The sequence below is a fragment of the Microcaecilia unicolor genome, chromosome 1, assembly GCF_901765095.1.
Source record: "Microcaecilia unicolor chromosome 1, aMicUni1.1, whole genome shotgun sequence".
In the NCBI taxonomy this organism is placed as follows: Eukaryota; Metazoa; Chordata; class Amphibia; order Gymnophiona; family Siphonopidae; genus Microcaecilia; species Microcaecilia unicolor.
In genome coordinates, this window is record NC_044031.1 from 154,490,042 (window position 1) to 154,506,457 (window position 16,416).

At 42.3% G+C, this 16,416-nt stretch overlaps 1 protein-coding gene across 3 annotated transcripts in view; it reads right to left on the reverse strand.

Moving 5' to 3' along the window:
• Nucleotides 1-16,416, reverse strand: part of SNX13 (sorting nexin 13) — a 483,917-nt gene that overhangs the window by 113,663 nt on the left and 353,838 nt on the right. For all 3 annotated transcript variants that reach the window (XM_030201510.1, XM_030201500.1, XM_030201519.1), the window contains one exon: nucleotides 8,244-8,386. In XM_030201510.1, coding sequence (XP_030057370.1) covers nucleotides 8,244-8,386 — 143 coding nt within the window. The remainder of the gene's footprint in view (nucleotides 1-8,243; nucleotides 8,387-16,416) is intronic.

A 16,416-nucleotide genomic window follows, 5' to 3' on the forward strand; every position in this document is an offset into this window, starting at 1 on the left:
AAATTCTTGACTCTTTGAAAGTGAAATATGTATAGATATATTCTACGAATGTTTGTAAAGTAAGTCACATTGAACCTGAGCTTTTCTTGGGCTAATATGGGATAAAAATGTCAAATAAATTATATCGAAAATCTCTGCTCTAATTCAGACTTGATCAATTAAAACACTTTTGATGCTAAGACCTTTCTCAGTGTATATGGCCACAAAGCTTTCTTTAATTGAAGTTAGACAATGGGATATCTATTCACTTCAGCTGTTTTTTAAACTTTGCATTCCATTTCCTTGTAAGTCAGTCTGCAAAAAGATTTTTGCTATTTAAACTGAGCGAATGTGAACTGGAAAACTACAAAGGAGAGACTCAAACTACTTGAAGGGCTCGTTCATATATAGTGATTTATTAAACTTCATTTATTATGGTTATTTTATTGATGTGTCCTAAGCGATTTATAAAAACGGTGAGCATAAACAACATATACAATTCAGTATAATTACAAATATTTAAAAACTAAATACAAAATGTAGATAAGTATGCACACCACAATCAAAAAACACATTAACTGCACACAACAAAGTTTTATACAAATCATTAATTAATATCTTTCATACAACCTACTTGAGAAACAATTTAAGGGAATTATTTACTAAAGGTTTTCTCCCATTTGACCCCGATCTTACAACAGGATGCTGATCTTTGCTACATTTTGTTTTGAAGGCTTGAACAAACGTGAACAATGGTGAGACAGTTGATATAGGACATCTGTATTTCTAGAAAGCTTTAAACAAAGTCCCTCATTATAGATTTCTGAGGAAATTAGAAAGCCTTTGGATAGGAAGCAATTTCCTGTTGTAGACTAGGAACTGTTTAAAAGACAGGAAACAGATACACCTCATGCAATGATATGATTATGCGCATGAACAAATTTCCACATAATTAATGAACAGAACCACATAACCCTGCATTAATTTGTTCTTCCGTTCACTATCATCTCCAATATTGCATTCAGTGTTTCCAAAGGAGACTCAGTGTGGCTGATATAAAGCCTTGAACATTCATACATGCTCAAGGTCGGCTGCATTCCACCCCCTCTGAAACAATTTTTAAAGCTGGCAGTACACGGTAAACCTTCAGTATGAAATCTCAATACATGAAATCCACTGTAGTAATTAGTCAACATCTCAAAAATCCCCATTAATATTAATTATCTGGTGGCTCGGCTGTTTGGAGAGGCTAAAGTGGGCCGAGCTTGGTGGGTTATAGCGTGAGGCTATATAGAACACAGAAAATTAAAATACTTGAGGTGAGGACAATACCTAAGCTGCAGAAAAGGGACTATGACACTTTTGAACACAGTAAGGAAGGAATCCCTCACTGTGCGGCTCTGGTGTAGCTACATCAGCCATATCCTCTCCAGTACCTCTGTTACTGATGGTAACATGCAGTGTTTTTTTTGTAGGAAAAAAGGTGCCGGTACTCATTATGAGCGGGGTCAACACATATGGCTCCACCCCTGTTATAGCCACAGTCACATTAGCTACACCCCTTATACCAGTCACGGTGCATATAAACAGACATCATTGAAAATATTATACTAGTAAAGGAGAAAAAAAATAACGTGATTTTTTTCCATTATAAATAATTTCTGTGAGCTGTTACAGCTCCAGTATACCCAGTGCAAAATAAGACAGCAAATGTAAATTCTCAAATTGGATATATCCAAACACTAAAATGAAAACAAAATGATTTGCTCTACCTTTGTTGTCTGGTGACTGTTTTTCTATCCATATTGGTCCCAGACTCCAGTCTCTGATTCTGCTGCTCTCTATCTGTTCTCTTAACACTTTTCAAAGGGCTTCCTTTACATTTCTTTACTTTCCTTCTTTCTTCTTCATTTCTTGCCCTACATCCATAAGTAAAAGCTGGGACCTCCTCCGTGGAATTGACTGGAGGAGGTATAATGTGGCTCCAGCTTTTGCCTATTTTCTCCATCCATGTGCAGTTTTTCTCCTCTCTTCCCTTTCCCTCATCTCCATCCATGTGCATCTTCTTCTTTTTTCTCTCCTCCCCACCATGTCCAGGACTTCTCCTCTCTCCTCCCCTCCATCCATGTCCAGCATTTCACCTCTCTCTTCCCTCCCCTGTATCCATATAAAGCAATAATTCTCTCTCCCATCCAAGTCCAGCATTTCTCCTCTCTCCCCGCCAACTCCTCCATCCATCCATGTCCAGCAATTCTCTATCACCTGCTCTCCATCCATGTCCAGTGATTCTCCTCTTTCCCCTGCCCTCCCCTCCATGTCCAGCAATTCTCTCTCCCCTGCCCTGCCCTCTCATCCATGTCCAGTGATTCTCCTCTGCCTCCTGTTCTCCTCTGCCACCCATGTCCAGCGATTCTCCTTTCTCCTGCCCTCCCCTCTCTCAGGAGATTGTCTGCCCTTGCCTGGGGAAGCTAAGCTCGACACGTCCGTGTGTCCAACAGAGCTCCAATGAACTCCAATTTCTGAACCGGGACAAGGTGGGACTTGGGATAATTGATTACGAACCCCAGTAGTTCTAGCACTTGAATAGTCATCCGCATGGACTGCTGAGCGCCTGCCTCTGAGGTGCTCTTCACCAGCCAATTGTCGAGATAAGGGAACACATGCACTCCCAGTCTGCATAGCAACACTGCGACTACTGCCAGGCAGTTTGTGAAAACCCTGGGCACAGACGCGAGACCAAAGGGCAGTACACAGTACTGAAAATGCCGAGTTCCCAACTGAAATCGAAGATACTTCCTGTGAGCTGGGAATATCGAGATGTGTGTATAGGCATCCTTCAGAGAGCATAGGCAATCGTTTTCTTGAATCATGGGAAGAAGGGTGCCCAGGGAAACCATCCTGAATTTTTCTCGGACCCTTAGGTCTAGGATGGGACGCATCCCCCCCCCTGTTTTCTTTTGCAGAAGTACCTGGAATAGAATCCCGGCCCTTCTTCCCCTGGTGGTACAGGTTTCGACCTCATTGGCCTTTAGCAGGGTGGAGAGTTCCTCTGCAAGTACCTGCTTCTGCTGGGAGCTGAAGGACTGAGCTCCCGGTGGGCAATTTGGAGGCCTGGATTCCAGATTGAAAGTGTATCCTAACCGGACTATTTGAAGAACCCACCTGTTGGAGGTTATAAGAGGGCACCTTTGGTGAAAAAAATATCAACCCCCACCCCCCCCCCCGACCGGCAAGCCATCTGGCACAGACACTTTTTCTGAGGCTATGCTGTACTGGAGCCAGTCAAAAGCCCGTCCTTGCTTTTGCTGGGGAGCCCCAGGGGCCTTAGGGGCACACCGTTGATGGGAACGAGCGTGCTGGGACTGAGCCTGGACAGGCTGCCGAGAAGCAGGAGTGTACCTAAGCCTGTTATAGGAATAGGGAGCACTCCTCTTCCCTCCAAAAAACCTCCTAGATGAGGAGGTGGTAGCAGAAGACGCCCGGCAGGAGAGAGAATCCATAGCATCATGGTGCTTTTTGATCTGATCGACCATGTCCTCTACTTTTTCTCCAAAAAGATTATCCCCCCCCCCCCCCCCGGCAAGGAACATCCGCCATTCGCTGCTGGGTCTTATGATCCAGGTCAGAGACAAGCAGCCATGAGAGTCTGCGCATCACTATACCTTGAGCAGCTACTCGGGATGCCACATCAAAAGTGTTGTAAGTACACCTGGCCAGGAATTTGCGACACACCTTCTGCTGCCTGACCATCTGGTGAAAAGCTTTGGCGAGCTCCGGAGGAAGTACTTCAACCAAACTAGACAGTTGCTTCACCGAGTTCCGCAAGTGGATGCTCGTGTAGAGCTGGTATGTTTGGATCTTGGCTGCGAGCATAGCGGCCTGATACGTTTTTCTCTCAAAAGAATCCAAGGTCCTAGACTCTCTGCCTTGGTGAGCTGAGGCATAGTCTGTAGTACTCTTGACTCTTCTGAGAGAAGAGTCCACCACCATGGAATCGTGAGGAAGTTGGGCCTTCACCATTACCAATTCTCCATGGACTCTGTACTGGAACACTGATTTTTTGGGGACCACTGGATTAGAAAGAGGGAACGTCCAATTTCACATAAGAACTTCCCTGAGCGTATTATGCAAGGGGGCCATTGCAAACTCAGCAGGCGGAGAAGGATAATCCAAGACCTCGAGCGTCTCGGCCCTGGGCTCATCCACAACCTCCAAAGGGAAAGGAATATCCTTAGACATTTCCTGAACAAAGGATGAGAAAGAAAGACTCACAGGTGGAGACATTCTTCTTTCAATTGGCGGAGTAGGATCAGAGGGAACCCCCATATGACTCTTCCTCCGAAAAGTATCTGGGGTTTTCCTCCTCTTCCCATGAGCGCTGATCGGTATTGGACAAAAGCTCTCTAAGAGCAGCCTGAACCCGAGCCTGTCTCAACGTTGAGGAATGACGACCTCGTGGGGGATGTCGAGAAGTTGACCCCTGCCTGGATTCCGGCGAAGCTTCCTCCACTGACGTCGAGGGGGAATCGACCCGGGTGGCGGCACCGAGGACGGGGACCTCTCCACAGGCGATGGCCCAGATGCCGCTTCCGTAGTTGGTACAGAAGGTGCAAGCACCCCCGAAACCGAAGCAGATTGGCGCAGCAATCCCTCCAGAAGCTCTGGAAGGGCTCTAATGCGCTCGAGAGTTTCCATCGGAAAAGGCCGGGGGGCCAGAGCATGAGTCGGTGGCAGAATCTGAGGGGGCTCGAGAGCCGGTACCAGGCTGCCAGATGACTGATGCCTCGGCACTTCCTGTATGGAGGGTGAGCAGTCCTCCCGGCGCCGACGCTTCTCGGGTGCCGACTCCCTCGGCTCCCTGGAACTCTTGGTACCATGCATGGAAGGAGAATGATGACGGTGCTTCTTAGCCTTCACTCGACGCCCGTCATCGAGACTCCTCGGTACCGAAGAGAAGGACGTGGAATCTTCACGCCTCCTCGGGGCCGGGTCCAACGAAGGTCGGTCCCGGGGGGCCTGCATAGCAGTAGGCCTTGAGATAGGTGGAGACCCACTCGATGCCTCGCTGCTGACAGCGTGATGCGGTCGTTCGGCAGCCATTACCTGCGCTCTCGATGTTGATGTTTCCCTCGACGTCAACGCTGCCGACCTCGGTACCGATGCCGACGTTGAAGGACCGGACCAATCCGCAAAGAGCTTCTTATGTTGAGCCTCCCGAGACACTTTGGTCCGTTTCTTCATTAAAGACCACAGCTTACACACAGCTGGCAAATGCTCGGGCCCAAGGCACTGGAGACACCACGCGTGGGGGTTGGTACCCGAGATGGTCCGGTTGCAGCGAGTACAACGCTTGAAGCCGCTAGGAGTTCTCGATGACATGGACGGAAAAACAGCGGCTGCGAAATTAAAAGGCTCGATCGTGCCAAATAAAAAGGCACAAAAAAGGAAAAAGTGACTCGGCCGAGGAGCCTAAAGGGCGGCCGCGACGAAAAAGAAAGGAAACAAACAAATGAAGAAAAACTAATAAAATAAGGGAAAAACTCTTTTTTGTTTTTTTTTTATATTTGTAAAAACTACTAACAAGACAAAAAAAAAGAGAAAAAAAAAGGGGGGGAGGTAAAATGCTAACCAAGTCTCCTGAGCCGAAAACTGAGTACCGTCTAGAAACGTATCACTCAAGACGCAGACAGAGAAAAACTAAGGGACTCACGCTCTTGTCGCGGGCAGGAAGCCGTTCGCGCATGCGCGGAGCATTCGAGAGACTTCTTTGCTTGCTTTCAAGATTTTGCCGGTCTCCTGGGCAGTCGCGGACGACGACCCAATTTTGACAATAATCAGCCTGCTTGTCCTCTGAGAAAAACATACTTCTCTTGCAATTCGACTTGTCAAGCACATTCGATATGGTTGACCACTATATACTATTAAGAATACTCGACAACATAGCTATAGGAGGGAATATCCTCAAATGGATCAAAGGCTTCCTAACCATGAGATCTTATCAAGTAAAAGCAAACTCAAACATATCACCATCATGGAGTACCGACTGCGGAGTACCCCAGGGTTCACCTCTCTCACCCATATTATTTAATCTGATGATGATCCCCCTTGCTCATGCCCTATACAAGCTTAATCTTAATCCTTTTCTGTATGCGGATGATGTCACCATTTACATACCGTTCAACTCTAATCCAACAGAAATCACTGTTGCAATAAAGACTAATTTAAGCTTAATGAATGCCTGGGCATCGACATTCAAACTGAAACTCAACAAGGAAAAATACTCTCTGCTTTATTCTCTCTTCTCACCACAAAACAAGCCTCCCTTCAACCATAAAACCCCCAGAACATACTCTCCCAATATCGGACAAACTGAAGATCCTTGAAATTATTATTGACACCAACCTAACCCTGGAGAGCCAAGCCTCTGCCACCATGAAGAAAATGCTCCATGCAATGTGGAAGCTCAAACGGATCAAACAATTCTTCCCAAGGGAAACTTTCCGTAACATAATTCAAACAATGGCACTATCACATGTTGACTACTGTAATGCCATATATGCGAGATGCAAAGAACAGATCTTAAGGAAACTCCAGCTAGACTCATTTGCGGAAAGACAAGATTTGAAAGTGCTAAACCCCTACGTGAAATACTGCACTGGCTACCAATCAAGGAATGAATAGCCTTCAAAATTTGAACTCTGATCCACAAAATAATCCATGGTCTGGCTCCAACCTACAAGACCGAACTTATCGACTTACCAACTAGAAACATCATCGAATCATCAAGAACGTTTCTAAACCTGCATTACCCAAACTGTAAAGGACTAAAATACAAATCAACATATGCATCCAGCTTTTCCTACATTTGCACCCAGCTCTGGAACGCTTTACCTAGAAACATTAGAACTGTGAACACCCATCTAAAATTTCGAAAAGACCTCAAGACTCACTTCTTCCGGAAAAGCCTACCCAGCAGATCCGAACAACAATGCGTCATCTTTCAATCTAAGAAATGAACAATACTCCTTTCGAATTACTTCAAACTGTACGAATTTTACCACTCCAGTTATAATTAAGTGTACTTCTACTCTTATCCTACTCTGTATTGCTCACTAGAAGCTGTAGTCCCATTCCCGGAGACTTATCAGCCTCATTGGGATTACTTCTCTCTATATGCTACTATATATTCGTCCCAGAGTTGTATTCTCTTTTCCGGGACCTTATCAGCTTCCTTGCACCTACTGTTACTCTATTTTCCACTCTGTATATATTCCCGGACTTGGTACTCTCCTCTCCGGAACCTGTAAGTCACATTGAGCCTACTGCTACGTGGGAAAATGTGAGATACAAATGTAATATATAAATAAATATATGGAATTCTCTGCCTCTAGCTCTTTCTCTGAAAGATCTGCCTGATTATTTAAGGAGACAAACAATGGAACTAGGATAGTGCTTTTTCAATTTTTTCTTCATTTTCCTATTTGTCTTTATTTTGTTTTATAATATGATTGCATAACTAATTTATAATATATGCCGTTTGTTATATGACTGTAATTTGTCTTGGATCTTATAGAGACATAGCATTAAATAAGAATAAATAAAATAGGCCTACAAAAAAATCCCAAGGAAGCAGAATTGATTTTTAGAAGATATGGATAAACTATTTTCACCATGAAATTTTATAATATTACAAAGTTAAAACCACATACAGATGCAAACGAAATGTTCTGCTACTACTATAATTTAATAGATATGTCTCAGTCTCAAAAGGCTGGGAGTGAAATGGCTTTTCATTTACTAATATATTACATTCATGGTCCAATATAATACCACAGTCTCTACATTCAAAAACTGGATTGCTATAGTTGAGTAACTTGTATTAACTACAAAATCATTTAAACTACATTTGGCATTACAGAAGAGCATGCAAGATACATAAACCAGAAAAGTTATTATCCAGAAAAATACTGCGGCTCCCAGTCTGTGATCAAAAATTGGTTGTCTTCATATGTTCCCTTATCCCCCCCCCCCAAAAAAAAATCTTCTAATATTGAAAAATGTATTATTTAGAATTGACTTGGTCCTCAGAATTCCAGAAAAATGGTGCTCTGCTGTTTTACATATAACTTGCAACCCCTCCCATAGGGGGTGCGGAAAATATTACTTGCCATGTACATATGTCTGTCTTTAGATGAAACAGATGCATCTGTTCAAAACATTAAACACAGCATAAAAAGAAAAACATCTATGGAACCAGTTTTTACCTGTTCAGTGATCCGCATGTGGAAGTCGTGGAAGTCACTGTACCGACGATATGTTTTCCAAATATCTTCAATGCCATCTAGGTTTCGGCGATGTACAGTGATCGCATATAATGCATAGGTCTTGCCATGATCATTACATACTCCTGCAAAAGTATATCGGTCATAATCAACATGGACTAATCATTTAAAAAATGAGAAGCATACAAAGTAGGAAGGAAGGGAAGGACAGGAAAATATGAAATGAAGGCAAATCCTAGAGTTTTGAGAAAATGGTTATGTCAGCAAGAGATGCGCACACACAAAGTTTTTCTCCTTGAATTTCACAACTCCAAAGATAGGCCTAAACATAACTAAAGATGCTATTTGTAAACCTGAAATGTTTAACTTGAATAATCATCAAACTATAACAAAGACAATGTATGCTTGTCAGATATGTCAGCATTTATTTAAGGATTGATTACACAGACTGGTTGAAGCAATAATGGAGAGGTGACTAACTAGGTGCCCATAGGAATAACAGCGTGTGCTAATTTTTAGTGTACGCTAACGAACACTAGCACGCCTTGGTGTTCAGGAAGCATTCCCAGGGTGAGGTTAGATTAGGAGAAAACTGTATGCATAATCTGAAAAAGTACCCACACAAAAAGCAGGTGTTAACTTGTGTGTATACTTCTATATGTGCAACAAGAAAAATAATTTGCTAATAAAAATAGTTCATCACTTTTTAGCTGAAATTCATATAATTTAATATATCTATCTTTATATCTGTTGAATTTAGTGTTGGGTTTGTAGTCACAGAGGGAGATTACTACACCTAAAATGGCTTACCTGGGGTGGGAATTGGCAGTAATGGATAGTACACCTTGGCAGATTCTGAGTATGCTTGGGACAGATGCTGGGAGCACTGAACCGTAATACTTATTTTTATAACATTACTGGACAATGCTAGCAAGTATTGAGGTATGACAAATTCCTGCCCCTAAATACCTTATACTCTATCCCTTGGATTCTATATATTGCGCCGAGATTGCTCCATGGAAATAGAAGTATATTCTACAACAATACGCATAACCTGGTTAACAAGCTAATCAGCACCAATAACTGGCATTAAAAAGAATTTGCACACTCTACTTGCCAAGCATATTCTGTAATGTGGTGTGCATAAATATAAGTCACATAGTTGAAAAGTGGGCATGTTATGGACGTTTCTAAAATCTATGCACATTGTTATAGAATACACCCGTTCCGTGCCTAACTTAGGCATCAGGATTTACACCAGGTTTTACTTGGTGCAATTGAGCGTGACTAAATTTAGTTGCATGGACTGGCGCTCTGCATATTCTATAAAGTACACTTAAATTAAAGCTAACTTGATAGAATATGCTTCGATTTCCATGCGAACATCGCAGAATGATATATAGAATCTAGGCCTAAATGGGTACCTGAGGCAACAGGAGATAAAGTGACTTTGCCAAGGTTTCAAGGTGAGTCAGTGGCAGAAATTAGATTTGAACCTTGTTTTCAACCCATTGCTCTAACCATGAAGCTACCACATCTCCATTAAAAAAACAAACATAAGGGAGGAGACCTGGTTTTATGTTGAGCACGGGAATTTGTACGCTCAGACAGCTTAAATAGAAGACTCACAATTGGGCAGACTGGATGGGCTAGTTTAGTATATTTCAAATCATAGCAGAGAGACATTTTCCAAAGAGACTGTAGTTATCAGAATTCCTTTAAGATGGCATAATGTAGCATTCCACAAACTGCAAGGCAATTAAACTTACCAGGTGATATAACCTGAAGTTTGATTTAATTCTATGCAATATGCCTATCCCAATTTAAAATAGGCCTTGATCCTTATCATAAAACAGCTGTCTGAGGAATCTTACTGAGAACTATTTCTGAAGTAGTTTAAAGTTGAAAATGGAAAGTGTCTCCACTGTGGTTTAAGTTCATGAAACAGAGTTAATTTTCCTTAACAAAATGTTCAGTTGCCTTTTAAATACAATACCTCTTAACTTACAGTTCAATTTATACTAAAAATAAAACCACTATACTACAAAAAAAAAAAAAAAATCAAACCTTTTCCTATATGTAATCGGATACAGGAAATGTAAGTACCTAATACAACAAATATTTTAATGATGTCCACCACCAGTGAAATTTTAATATCATTCACAGTTAAACAGATGCTTCAGCTCTAGTGTGTTGAAATGGGCAGGCACTCCCAAGAGAGATGAGTAACACTAACATACACAGTTTCAGAAAAAATAACTTGCAAATAGTTTTTATAGCTCTGAGACAAGCATAAAACATTCTTCATTCTTGTGTGTGTGTGTGTGTGTGTATATATATATATATATATATATATATATATATATATATATACATACACACACACACACACACAGAGTGCACTCCATTTAAGTGCACGTCAGATAAGCGTTCTGTTTAACTGCATGCTGTACTTTGGTCCCGTTTTTGATGCCATCAATTTCTATGGGGACAAACTTCGGTTTAGCACACCACTGATAAGTGCAAGATTCGCTTATATGCATGGTTTAAGACCACTCCTCTGCAGGAAAGACTCCGCATAAGCGCACGTACAAAATATGGAAGCCGATTGGCATGTGACAAAGGGGTGATAAATTTGAAATCTCATTGGTTAACTGCCACAGGCAGAATAAGCGAAAGAAAGTTGTTAGACTGTACACTGGAGTCGTCGTCGTCATCGCTAAACTAAGATTTTAACAGTGGCTGAACAAATAGAAGTTCTTAAAAAATTAGAAAACAGACAAAGTCAAGCATCTATTGCTAAAGAATATGGTGTCAATCCCAGTCAAATTTCACATATCTTGAAGCAGAAAGATCAGCTTCTGGAAGACTGGCAAAACAATACAAATCCACACAGGAAATGTAAACGGGCGGGAAAAGCTGAGGAGGTAGAAGAAGCTCTTCTTCGGTGGTTTTCTCAAGTCAGGAGCAGACAGTTTCCTGTCAGTGGTCCACTGCTTATGGAGAAAGCTAATCAGCTAGCTGAAAGTCTTGGACTAACTGAATTAAAAGCCATTGTTGGATGGTTGGAAAGATGGAAGGAGAGGAACAACATAAAGGGCCAAAGAGACAGGCAGAGCTCCGGAGTCTCAATGTGTGGATGAGACAATGGTGCAGGGAAGAGGGTTTTAGATTTGTTAGGAACTGGGCAACATTCTGAGGAAGGGGGAGCCTATTCCGAAAGGATGGGCTCCACCTTAACCATGGTGGGACCAGGCTGCTGTGTCAGCATTTAAAAAGGATATAGAGAAGCTTTTAAACTAGAAATGGGAGGAAAGGCCGACAGTCGCTCAAAAGCGCATGGTTTGGGATAAGGTATCTTGCAGGGATACCTCACAAACAGGGAAGATAGGGTTTCTGGATAGTGAGGTTGCACAACAGACCGTGGTAGGCTGGGTGCCCTTAAATACAACTAAAGATCAGACAAAAGATGGCAAATCAATAGTGTCAAGTACTAAGCATCTTGCAAATAGGAACAACAAACATACTCTGAAATGTCTATATGCAAATGCTAGGAGTCTAAGAAATAAGATGGGAGAGTTGGAATATATTGTACTAAATGAAAAATTGGATATAATAGGCATTACTGAGACCTGGTGGAAGGAAGACAACCAGTGGGACACTGTCATACCGGGGTACAAAGTGTATCGTAGTGATAGGGTGGACTGGACTGGTGGAGGGGTAGTGTATATTAATGAGAGCCTTGACTCAGGTAGATTACAAATTCAGCAGGACACAAATCACACCTTTGAATCATTGTGAGTTGAAATTCCATGTATAAAAGGGAAAAGGACGGAGACGCCAGGATGAGCAGGTGGATGCAGAAATGATAAAAGAAATCAGAGATGCAAACAAAATGGGCAATGTGATAATAATAGGTGAATTCAATTATCCAAATATAGACTGGGTAAATGTAACATCGGGAAACGCTAGAGAGGTACAATTCCTTGATGAAATCAAGGACAGTTTTATACAGCAGCTGGTGCAGGAGCCGACGAGAGAAGGAAAAATTCTAGACTTAGTCCTTATTGGAGCGCATGATCTGGTGAGGGACGTTATGGTACTGGGGCCGCTTGATAACAGTGATCATAATATGATCAGTTTTGATATCAACCTTGAAGTATCTATACACAGGAAGTCAAATACGTTAGCGTTTAACTTTAAAAAAGGAGACTATGATAAAATGAGAAGAATGGTTAAAAAAAAAAAACTTAGGGGGGCAACTGAGAGGGTAAAAACTGTACAACAGGCATGGATGCTGTTCAAAAATGCCATCCTGGAGGCCCAGGCCATACATATTCCACAAATTAGAAAAGAAAGACGGAAGTCCAAAAGACAGCCGGTGTGGTTGAAAAGTGAGGTGAAGGAAGCTATTAGGGCTAAAAGAAATGCCTTCAGAAAATGGAAGAAGGAACCGTCTGAAAATAAGATGCAGCATAAGGAGTGTCAATGCAAATGCAAGGCGCAGATAAAGAAGGCCAAGAGGGATTACGAAAACAAGATAGCATTAGAGGTAAAAAAAAATTTCAGTATATTAAAAGCAGGAAGCCGGCAAAAGAATCGGTTGGGACGCTGGATGACCGAGGGGTAAAAGGGGTGATCAAGGAAGATAAAGACGTAGCGGAGAGATTAAATTAATTCTTTGCTTCGGTCATCACCGAGGAAGATTTGGGTGGGATACTGGTGTCGGAAATGGTATTTCAAGCGGACGAGTTGGAGAAACTTGCTGACTTCACGGTAAACCTGGAGGACGTAATGGGGCAGTTCAGCAAACTGAAAAGTAGCAAATCTCCTGGACCGGATGGTATTCATCCTAGAGTACTGATAGAACTGAAAAATGAGCTTGCGGAGCTACCGTTAGTGATATGTAATTTATCCTTAAAATCGAGCGTGATACCGGAAGATTGGAGGGTGGCCAATGTAACGCTGATTTTTAAAAAAGGTTCCAGGGGAGATCCGGGAAATTATAGACCGGTGAGTCTGACATCGGTGCCAGGGAAAATGATAGAGACTATTATCAAAAACAAAATTACAGAGCACATCCAAGGACATGGATTACTGAGCCGAGTCAGCATGGCTTTTGTGTGGGGAAATCTTGCCTGACCAATTTACTTCAATTCTTTGAAGGAGTAAACAAACATGTGTTCAAAGAGGAGCCAGCTGATATTGTGTATCTGGATTTTCAAAAGACATTTGACAAGGTACCTCACGAAAGCTTACAGAGGAAATTGGAGGGTCATGGGATAGGAGAAAATGTCCTATTGTGGATTAAAAACTGGTTGAAGGATAGGAAACAGAGTAGGGTTAAACGGGCAATATTCACAATGGAGAAGGGTAGTTAGTGGGGTTCCTCAGGGGTCTGTGCTAGGACCGCTGCTTTTTAACATATTTATAAATGATTTAGAGATGGGAGTAACTAGCGAGGTAATTAAATTTGCTGATAACACAAAGTTATTCAAAGTCGTTAACTTGCGACAGGATTGTGAAAAATTACAGAAGGACCTTATGAGACTGGGAGACTGGGCGGCTAAATGGCAGATGACGTTTAATGTGAGCAAGTGCAAGGTGATGCATGTGGGAAAAAAGAACCCGAATTATAGCTACGTCATGCAAGGTTTCACGTTAGGAGTTAAGGTCCAAGAAAAGAATCTGGGTGTCGTCATCAATAATACACTGAAACCTTCTGCACAGTGTGCTGCTGTGGCTAGGAAAGCGAATAAAATGTTAGGTATTATTAGGAAAGGTATGGAAAACAGGTGTGAGGATGTTATAATGCCGTTGTATCGCTCCATGGTGCGACCGCACCTTGAGTACTGTGTTCAATTCTGGTCGCTGCATCTCAAGAAAGATATAGTAGAATTGGAAAAGGTGCAGCGAAGGGCGACTAAAATGATAGCGGGGATGGGATGACTTCCCTATGAAGAAAGACTAAGGAGGCTAGGGCTTTTCAGCTTGGAGAAGAGAAGGCTGAGGGGAGACATGATAGAGTTATATAATGAGTGGAGTGGAACAGGTGGATGTGAAGCATCTCTGTTCACGCTTTCCAAAAATACTAGGGGGCATGCGATAAAACTACAGTGTAGTAAATTTAAAACAAATCGGAGAAAATTTTTCTTCACTCTGGAATTCGTTGCCGGAGAACGTGGTGAAGGCGGTTAGCTTAGCAGAGTTTAAAAAGGGGTTAGACGGTTACCTAAAGGACAAGTCCATAAACCGCTACTAAATGGACTTGGGAAAAATCCACAATTTATAGAATGTTTGTACATTTGGGAAGCTTGCCAGGTGCCCTTGGCCTGGATTGGCCACTGTCGTGGACAGGATGCTGGGCTCGATGGACCTTTGGTCTTTTCCCAGTGTGGCATTACTTATGTACGTATATAAAATTCAAGAAACAGCATGGTGAAAAACAAGACGCTGATGACTTTGGTGCTGAAAATTGGGTTGTTTCAGTTCTTCCTACCATCTTGAACGAGTTTGCACCTCATGACATTTTCAATGCTGATGAAAACGGTCTCTACTGGCGAGCGATTCCTGATGGAACACTTGCATTCAAACAAGCCGAAACTACAGGAAGTAAAACGTCGAAGGACCGACTGACGATCCTCCTTTGCTGTAATATGGATGGGAGTGAGAAGTTGGAACCACTCTTCATTGGAAAGAGCAAACAGCCCCGTTTGCTTCAAGAATGCTAAGCGACGTCCTGTGTCATACGAGGCTAATGCAAATTCATGGATGACTGGGGAAATTTGGAAGCAGTGACTAAAGAAGTTAGACACTAGAATGTGGGCACAAAAGCGTCAGATTTTGTTGCTTTGTGATAATTGTGCTGCACACAGTGATGTCAGGCTGTATAACGTCAAGGTGGCTTTCTGCCACCAAACACTACCTCTCTGATCCAACCTATGGATCAGGGCATAATAGCCAATTTCAAAAAACATTATTGGGCTCTTGTGCTACGTCGTCTGATGAGATTTATGGATGACCAGATGGGCAAGGATAAGCAGGCTGTTGAACTGGCTCATAATCTATCACTGTTCGATTCCCTACATAGTTATTTATTTTTATTTGTAGCATTTATACCCCGCTGTTTCCCGCTCGATAGCAGGTTCAGTGCGGCTTACAATGTATGGGTACAAAGTATCACAGGGATAATACAGTTGTATGGAGTAGAACAATGTATGGGTACAAAAGTGTTACAAAGATAACATCGTTGTATAGAGTAGAACAAGAGGAAGAGATGTGGGGGGTAAGATTGAAGTATGGGTAATATTAGTGGTGTGATTTGGGTTGTAAACTAAGTTGGATAGGCTTGTTTGAAGAGGTAAGTTTTCAGCAGCTTTCGAAATGGTAGGAGTTCGTTGGTTGCTCGGATGTGTCTTGGTATGGCGTTCCAGAGTTGGGTGCCTATAACGGAGAAATTGGATGCGTAGTAGGTTTTGTATTTGAGACTTCTGCAATTGGGGAGGTGTAGATTGAGATATGTTCGAGAAGACTTGGATCCGTCCCTGGCTGGGAGGTCGATCAGATTGGTCATGTAGCTTGGAGATTCTCCGTGGAGGATCTTGTGGATCATTGTGTGGGCTTTGAAGTTTATTCGTTCTTTGATAGGGAGCCAGTGGAGTTTTTCACGGAGTGGTGTTGAGCTTTCAAATCGTGATTTACCAAAAATGAGTCTGGCTGCTGTGTTTTGGGCGGTCTGGAGCCTTTTCAGGATTTGGGCTTGGCAGCCAAGCGTGGGTGAGTACTGTGGATTGTACCAGATTACGGAAAGTTTTTTGGGGGAGGAATGGTTTTACTCTTTTCAATACCCACATCATATTGAACATCATCTTCGTTATGGCTTTTGCATGAGTTTCTGTCGGATATTGGGATTGTAACGTCGGGGGTGGTCAGGGTAGTTGGGAGTGGAGTGGAATGTTGAGATGAGAGGATTAAGCATTGAGTTTTTTCTTTGTTCGTTTTCATCTTGAAAGCGTTAGCCCAGGAGGCTAGGATGTTCATGCCAGTGATTATTTTATCGTAAATTTCTTCAAGGTTGGATTGGAAAGGAATGAATATGGTGATTTCATCTGCATAGATAAAGGAGTTTAAACCAGATTTGGATAGGGATTTAGCC